Source organism: Gymnoscopelus braueri, assembly GCF_963280865.1.
Source record: "Gymnoscopelus braueri genome assembly, chromosome: 3".
NCBI lineage: Eukaryota > Metazoa > Chordata > Actinopteri > Myctophiformes > Myctophidae > Gymnoscopelus > Gymnoscopelus braueri.
In genome coordinates this window covers 15255134-15263991 of record NC_137612.1, presented here as the reverse complement: position 1 = coordinate 15263991, position 8858 = coordinate 15255134, and the positions used below count along the sequence as shown (strand labels likewise).

At 38.1% G+C, this 8858-nt stretch overlaps 1 protein-coding gene across 1 annotated transcript; it reads left to right on the top strand.

Moving 5' to 3' along the window:
- On the top strand, nucleotides 1-8292 carry LOC308082696 (uncharacterized protein). Its single transcript, XM_080424654.1, has 4 exons — nucleotides 1-641; nucleotides 832-965; nucleotides 5199-5252; nucleotides 6916-8292. The coding sequence occupies exons 1-4, from the start codon at nucleotides 575-577 to the stop codon at nucleotides 6961-6963; spliced, it is 303 nt and encodes a 100-aa protein (XP_080280780.1). The 5' UTR covers nucleotides 1-574; the 3' UTR covers nucleotides 6964-8292.
- Nucleotides 8293-8858: the final 566 nt, after the last annotated feature.

Sequence of the window (8858 nt, the reverse complement as noted above, 5' to 3'; positions counted from 1 at the left end):
ATAGGCTACTTGCTTTTGGGGGTCCCTGGAACAAAATTATGAGATGGGGGTCCGTGGCCAAATACATATACTGTAATACTGTAACTTTGCGGAGTCCTTGACATGGAAAAGTTGGAGCACCACTGAAGCAAAGATTTGAGTTACGTTCGCTTTAAAAAATATATATATTGAAAGATTTAAACAAAAATAGTAGATCTACAAGCTCATAGCGTGGCACTCATGCTATGAGCTTGTATATCTGCTATTTTTTGAATAGCCCAAAGAAAAAGAAAAAATGACACAGATGCGTTCCCGACTTCCCGGATTGAATCTCTATTATATTCTATTTATTCAATTCTTTTTTTACTTTGTTGTCTAATTTTAACACGTTCAAAATAAAGATTTCATTCATTCAATGGGTTAACTATTGACACAGATTTTGTGGTTGTGGAGATGGTGGTGGAGGTGGTAGGTGGGCGTGGTGAGATTTCTCAGGTATGTCCTAGGCTAGGTGGAGGGAACTACACAGTACACTGTTGACTGACTGCTGGTGACTGAGAGACTGAGAGACTACCCAGGCTGTGTGTTGTGTGGAATGGATATGGCTGTTCCCCTGATCACCCTGCTTCTCATGATGACCTGCTGCTACATCAGCGATGGAGGTGAATCATCCAGACCTTTCTTTTCTCCTCCATACCATATTATAGACTCTGGGGGGAAAAAATGTCAATCTTTATTCTTTACTTTAGTAAACTGGCTTTTACAGCTACACGACAAAAAAAAAAACACCCTGGGTTAAAAAAAGAAAGAAAAAAAGATGATGCATTGACACCTTGTGTTCACTTTTCACAGCTCTGCTGAAAAGATCAACAGCCGTGGAGTTCCTTCGCCCTTCGGCGAGAGAGAAGCGCTCCACCTTGGAGTGCCTTCTCGGAGATTGCAGTTCAGAGGAGAACGAGTCGGAGGAGCTGCCGGAGATGAACTATGTGAGTTCATCAAATCCATCTATTGAAAGTTTGACTTTTTGAACCTCTTATTATTTCTCTCAGGTGCAGTGGAAAAAAACATCACCATGTGAGTCATGTCATGTCATGTCTCACATGTCATTTTATGTTATTTTAATGTTATTTTTAACCCATTAAGACCGGGAACGCATCTGTGTCATTTTTAGATTTCTTTGTCTGTTCAAAAATAGCAGATATACAAGCTCATAGCGTGGCACCGAGTGCCATGCTACTTTTGAAAAAATAACCGTGAAAATGTGTGCAAATCTTTGAATATATACAGTATATTTTAACAAACATTTTCAACTCAAATCTTTGCTTCTGGGGGGTCCCTGGAACAACATATTTTGATATGGACAAATACATATCATTTTGGGGTGTCCTTGACATGAAAAAGTTTGAGAACCACGGATATTATAGCAACATACGTTTTTTCAAAAAACTGTTAGGATTTAGAAGACATTTGTAGAATCTCCAGAAGCAAAGATTTTAGTTTAAAAAATTGCTTAGAAAAAAAAAATATATATATATTCAAAGATTTGCACAAATCTTACATGATTTTTCAAAAATAGCAGATCAACAAGCTCCGCGCTATGAGCTTGTTGATCTGCTATTTTTGAATAGCCAAAGAAATCTTAAAATGACACAGATGCGTTCGCGGTCTTAATGGGTTAAGCCTGTTTTATGTTACCTGATCTATTAAAAAACAATTATGAGCTCCACATAAATATCATACTATTAATGGTTACCCAAAAATGTGTCTGTGGTGTCACTTTGCACATGCAGCACATTTCACGTTCATACTTGTTATATATTTCATGCTTTGGGTTTTCCCTTTATGCTTAATTTTAAGTCAAAACTCTTAATGCAACAACCCTTAATATGATTCTATTACGAAATGTTTGAGTAGGATTCATGCAGAAAATATGCCGTCTGTATGGTATGTGTAACCATACAAGTATATACACAGTGGTGTAAAGTAACTAAGTACATTTACTCAGTACAATTTTTAGGTACTTTTACTTACTGGAGTATTTCCAATTTTCTGTACTTTTACTTCTACTCCACTTCATCTCAGAGGCAAATATTGTACTTTTACTCCACTGCAATTATTTGAGATATAAATATATTACATTATAAAACATACATCAACCACTTTAGCCCTATTTTATACCTGGGCTATTTGAAAATAGCCGATCTACAAGCTCACAACGCGTCGCCATCGCTTGTAGATCGGCTATTTTCAAACAGTACTTTCACTTTTGGTACTTTAAGTACATTTTGATACCAATACTTTTGTACTTTTACTCAAGTCAACAGTAGTTTCACTTTTGGTACTTTAAATACATTTTGATACCAATACTTTTGTACTTTTACTCAAGTCAATTTTGAATTCTGGACTTTTACTTGTCATTTGTCATTCACGGCCATTTAATGTCATTCACCCATTCACAGAAATGTAATGTCATTCACCCATTCACAGCCATTTAATGTCATTCACCCATTCACAGCCATTTAATGTCCTTCGCCCATTCACAGCCATTTAATGTCATTCGCCCATTCACAGCCATTTAATGTCATTCACCCATTCACAGACATTTAATGTCATTCACCCATTCACAGCCATTTAATGTCATTCACCCATTCACAGTCATTTAATGTCATTCACCCATTCACAGCCATTTAATGTCATTCACCCATTCACAGCCATTTAATGCCATTCACGGCCATTTAATGTCATTCGCCCATTCACAGCCATTTAATGTCATTCGCCCATTCACAGCCATTTAATGTCATTCACCCATTCACAGCCATTTAATGTCATTCACCCATTCACAGCCATTTAATGTCATTCGCCCATTCACAGCCATTTAATGTCATTCGCCCATTCACAGCCATTTAATGTCATTCACCCATTCACAGCCATTTAATGTCATTCACCCATTCACAGCCATTTAATGTCATTCACCCATTCACAGCCATTTAATGTCATTCACCCATTCACAGCCATTTAATGTCATTCACCCATTCACAGCCATTTAATGTCATTCACCCATTCACAGTCATTCACCCATTCAGCCAGTTAATGTCATTCACCCATTCACATTCATTTAATGTCATTCACCCATTCACAATCATTTAAAGGTAGGGTAAGTGATATTTTTTGGTTAAAACAAAAAGTATTTTGTTAAAAGGTTAAATCACTATATTCTGATAGTAATCATTGCTATAGAGTGTTTGTTCAGTAACAGGAGTCTCCCCGTCTCTCCAGCTCTTTAATAAACAGAAAATACATTTTTCGGTAGGTGTCAAAATCTCAGCCAATCAGGAGAAAGTACCAATTTTTAAGCTTCATTTTGATAGTGTTCCAGTTCCATTTTTTTCTGCTCATTTCTTTGTGTCATCACTTCAAATTTCACTTGTTTAATCTATATCCTGATTGAGTTCTCTATCCTGATTGGATACAATTGGAAATGAAACTGAAACGAAAACGTTTTTTTGTGTTTAATAAAGAGCTGGAGAGACAAGGAGACTCCTTTTACTGAACAAACACTCCATAGCAATGAGTACTATCAGAATATAGAGCTATTTAACACTTATTTTAACCAAAGAAAATCACTTACCCTACCTTTAATGTCATTGCACAAGGTCATAACAATAACACGTTCATTCTTGTTATATAATTTCATGCTTTGGGTTTTCCCTTCACGCTTAATTTAAGTTAAAAAAATCGTAATGCAACAACAACCCTTATTACGAAATGTTTGAATATGGTTCATGCAGACAATATGCTGTCTGTATGGTAAGTGGAACCATACAAGTATACATTGCAGTGGTGAAAAGTAACTAAGTACATTTACTCAAGTATTGTAAGTAAGTGCACTTTTGAGGAATTTTTACTTTAGGAGTATTTCCAAATTTCAATGCTTTTCTTCTACTCCACTACATCTTCAGAGGCAAATATTGTACTTTTACTCCACTACAATGATTTGACAACTTTAGTTACTAGTTACTTTGTAGATTTTACATTAACCACTTCATACATTTCGGCCATTTGAAAATAGCCGATCTACAAGCTCACAATGCGTTGCGATGCGACGCATTGTGAGCTTGTAGATCTGCTATTTTCAAAAGATTTCAAGACTTGAAAACTGGGACATTCTGCATAAATGGGACATTCTGCATAATGAGTACTTTCTACTTTTGGTACTTTAAGTACATTTTGATACCAATACTTTTGTACTTTTTAGGCAAGTACATTTTGAATTCCGGACTTTTACTTGTAACAGAGTATTTCTACATTGCAGTATTGATACTTTTACTCAAAAAAATTACTTTTTCCACCACCGAGTATACATTGTACGGTATAAATGCCATTAACCACAGACTTGTAATGTAAACAGGAGGGGGGGGGGTGAGGGAGGGTGGTTCCATTGAAAGTTGGCCACGATGACCCTTTTTGGGTAAATGGACCTGCTATACAGAAAGAGATGTTTATCATTGTGAAACTGAAGAGGATGAGTGAATCTCTACAACTCGGTGTCAGTGCAACCAACTCCCAGTAGAGAAGCACTCCTGTGTTCTAACATGAGGGATGAAGTGTAATCTAATCTGAACACAGAGAGTCACTCAGGCGTTCAGCATCACTTTGCTTTGACATGCCAGCCTTGCAATCTGAAGACAAAGTGAGGCCAGGGCCATTAACGTGGACTTTGTTACTTTTGGTGCACCTGCTGCTGATATCAAATGACCGCCATGAAAACCAGTAGACAGCAGGAATGTGATCCAGATCACTTCATGGTACAGCCAGGGACATTTAGGCCTGATAACTAAATGCATGCTGTGTCTTTGGATTTAAGTTATACTGTACCTTTTTCTTTTTTTCCCCTCCCTTTTTTCTGTAACTGCATGCTGTGTCTTGGTTTTGGATTTAAGTCTATAGCCTCCTTTATTTTCTCACCCACTAAGAAGCTTGGCAAAATGTTAAACAATCTCTGGATGGAATCGGATCTGTTGTTATGCATTATGTGCCAAGTTTGACTTAACCACTTAATAATCCCCTATGTGAAAATATATCTAGAATAGCCCGATCTACACTGCGATTATACTGCGATTTTATTTACGTTTCTTTGAAATAATTGTACAAGAATCTTACATTCCCAAAAAGAGGAACATCAGGTTGAAAGTGGTTAATAAACTACATCTCATTTACAGGAGGAGAGTTCAAAGATGCAGTACGACAGAGGTGATGATCAAGTTATACATTCAGTAAGTTGTGACAACCGTTTTTGTGTTGGTATTGGACATTATTAGGAACAATGTGCTAATGAATGATTGAATCTAGTTTAAAACCCATTGAGACCTGGAACGCATCTGTGTCACTATAGATTTCTTTGGCTATTCAAAAATAGCAGATCTACAAGCTCATAGCGCGGCACCGAGTGCCGTGCTATGAGCTTGTAGATCTGCTATTTTTGAAAAATCTTGGAAAATTGTTAGGATTTTTGATTTTTTGAAAGAATCGCCTCAGGTCTTAATGGGTTAAGTTAAAGCTGCACTATGTAACCCGGTTTCCTGCGCAAGTGCTGACATTTTTACCATTGAGCTAATAGAGAGGTGGCCTCCTGCTTGCTCAGGGGATAAATGTAATCTTGGCAATCAGGTAAAACTTCGTGTCAGACCCTTTGTCTAGGTGAGACATGATGACCTTCGACGCGATCTAAATGTCTCAATAGAAGAGCAGGGAGGCAAAATACAACCACCCCAATTATATAAGTCAGGGGTCTTCAACAGGGGGTCCGGGACCCCTAGGGGGTCCTCAGAGTTACTACAGGGGGTCCGCCAAATCTTTGTGTGATATGATTTTTTATTTTACCTTAGCCACTTGAACCCTAGCACCCCTTTTCTGAGGAGAACTTTAGCCAAAATTAGCAGATCTACAAGCTCACAACGCCTCGCGCTGCGAGGCGTTGTGAGCTTGTAGATCGGCTATTTTGGGCAAAGAGGTATAGGTGTAGAGATAAAAAAAGAGCAGACCACGTAAAAAAAAAATTTGAATCTGAAACACAATTTTATACAATATAAAGGGGGTCCCTGCTTCATCTCTCTCTCAGCAAGGGGGTCCTTGGCCTGAAAACGTTGAAGACCCCTGATATAAGTTATGTTGTATTAACATACTCTACCATACAGATTGGACAAAATTAAATAAATAAAAAAGTGACTTAGTGCCGCTTTAAGGTTTTGTGCATTGTGTCAGTGTAACACAGTGGTTCCCAAACTGGGGCTCGGGACCCCCAGGGGTGTCTCCAAATTATGTTGGGAAGAGGCAAATATTGTGAAAATAGCCGATCTACAAGTTCAGCTATTTTCACGATATGTATCTGTGGAACTGAGTCAAACTAAATGTAATGCCTACCATAGTCCATATTCACATGGCGGCCATTTTGGAATTTAACATTGCGTTGCTGTGGCAACTGGGGTGGCATTTCATTGACTTAATGGCAATATGGCCGCCGTGTGAATATGGTCTATTCCAAGTGCTTGTCAGGGTGGGGGGTCCCCAGTTCTTATATGATTATTTTGGGGGGTCACGGACTGAAAGGTTTGGGAACCCTTGGTGTAACAAACCCAGGGGAGTCAATTGGGTATGGCAAGGTATGGCAGGTGCCAAAAAAAAATATATCATGAATGTGTCTGTGTCTAGCCTAATGCAGGTGTAAGACCATTGAGTTTGTATTGTGTTATAGGAAAAACGCATAGTTTTCTATGCATTTCGGGGGTTTTGGGGTGTTTGACCCCCCCAAAAAATAGGATAGGTGTCCCTTATTTTAATCTCTGGGAGTTGGCAACCCTAACCCTGCCATACCTTAGCGTTTGCTGAACTGACGCCACAACAAACCCTATAACAAAATCTCTTTGTTTTTGATATCAGATCCCTGGCATTGAAGTGAAGGACGACGACGGGGGGTCTGGGATGTAGCTCAGAGAGATACAACAGAGCACCGTCAGGGTGCATGCAGTTCACAGACCAGAACAAGGTAGTTGTTGTCGGCTCAAACAGGGAAAGCTTTGGTTGAGAGTCTCTGCAGAAGAACCATCGTGTTTTGATTCTTCATCGGTGGAGAAAACACTCTCACACCATCAACAACAAGTTGGGGATGCTGGGCCAACCGCTGGACCTTTTGATACTGCGATGAACATATAAAGACCATCATGATTAGGGGGTGCAAATAAAAACTTTTATTTACCCATTAAGACCTGGAACGCATCTGTGTCATTTCTTGATTCCAGCTAAAAAGCATAATTTTACACTTTGGGCTATTCAAAAATAGCAGATATACAAGCTTGTAGCAAGGCACCGAGTGCTGCGCTAAGAGCTTGTAGATCTGCTATTTGGGAAAAAACATGAAAATGTGTGCAAATCTTTGAATATATATTATTTTAAAGCGAAAATGTTTTACTGAAATCTTTGCTTCTGGGGGGTCCCTGGAACAAAATATTTTGAGATGGGGGTCAAATACATATAATTTTGGGGGTCCTTGACATGAAAAAGCTTGAGCACCACTGATATATAAAAACTGTTAGGATTTAGAAGACATTTTGTGTAGAATCGGCTTCAGATCTTAATGGGTTAAATAGTGAATCTACAAGCTCACGTCGTGACGCGCGTTCTGAGCTTGTAGATCGTCTCTTTTCACACGCAAAATCTATTTTTTTAAAAAAAACGTTTTTGCGTGTCGATTTGTTCATACATTAAAAAAAGATTAAGCAGAAAACCTGCTTCACTTTTATTCGATCAATCGGAAAACTAATCGATAGAATAATCGCTTAGAAAATAATCGATGGTTGCAGCCCTGATCATGATGAAAATATGATTTGTCTTCATAATTCATAATGCAAAGAGACTAGGCTCGGAATCGCCACTTAATTATCATAACTGGGTAAAAAAAAATACAATCTTTGCAGAAATTCTAAAATGACATGGCTGATTTGCTTTTAGCATGAATACATCTTTTCTTTCCTGTTTTTCAACAAGTTCATATGTTTGATATTGTAAGTTGTAACCCACTGTAATGTTGTGTTTTCCAGAAACGGCGCTATACAGTATATAATCAAGCCGCTTTTCAGAGCTATGCAGATAGAAAAATAGGAATGATATACCATAAACTATGCAGATAGAAATGGAAATAATATACGTAAGCTATGCAGATAGAAATGGAAATAATATACCATAAGCTATGCAGGTAGAAACAAAGACACTTGATTCTCTTTTTTTATGATATAGACCCATATATAGCAATTGTGTTAATTATGTTTGTAAACATTTCAATAAAACATTATATTGTATCATTGTTTGTTTCATTTTGTTTCAAATGGCACATAGCTTGAACAGATGTGAATATGTGGCATTATGTTATAATGACATTATCACTCCCTATCCTAGAGAAGACATACTGTACCTAAAAGTATGTTATACTGAGAAACACACACACACACACACACACACACACACACACACACACACACACACACACACACACACACACACACACACACACACACACACACTCTAGGGTTCAAGGGTTCAAAAGAATTCTAGGGTTCAAGTGGTTAATGTAAAAAAACTATATCCTATCACACAAAGATTTGGCGGACCCCCTATAGTAGCTCTGAGGACCCCCTAGGGGTCCCGGACCCCCTGTTGAAGACCCCTGATTTAGGCATTTAGACGCTCTTAATCCAGAGCGATTTACAGTAAGCAGGGTAAACACAAGGTAATACATCAAATGCATAGAGACAGTGTGTAGTGCCTCAGTAATCTAGGATCACACTGTAGGTAAACCAAGAACCTATCATCAGACTACACAGTATGAT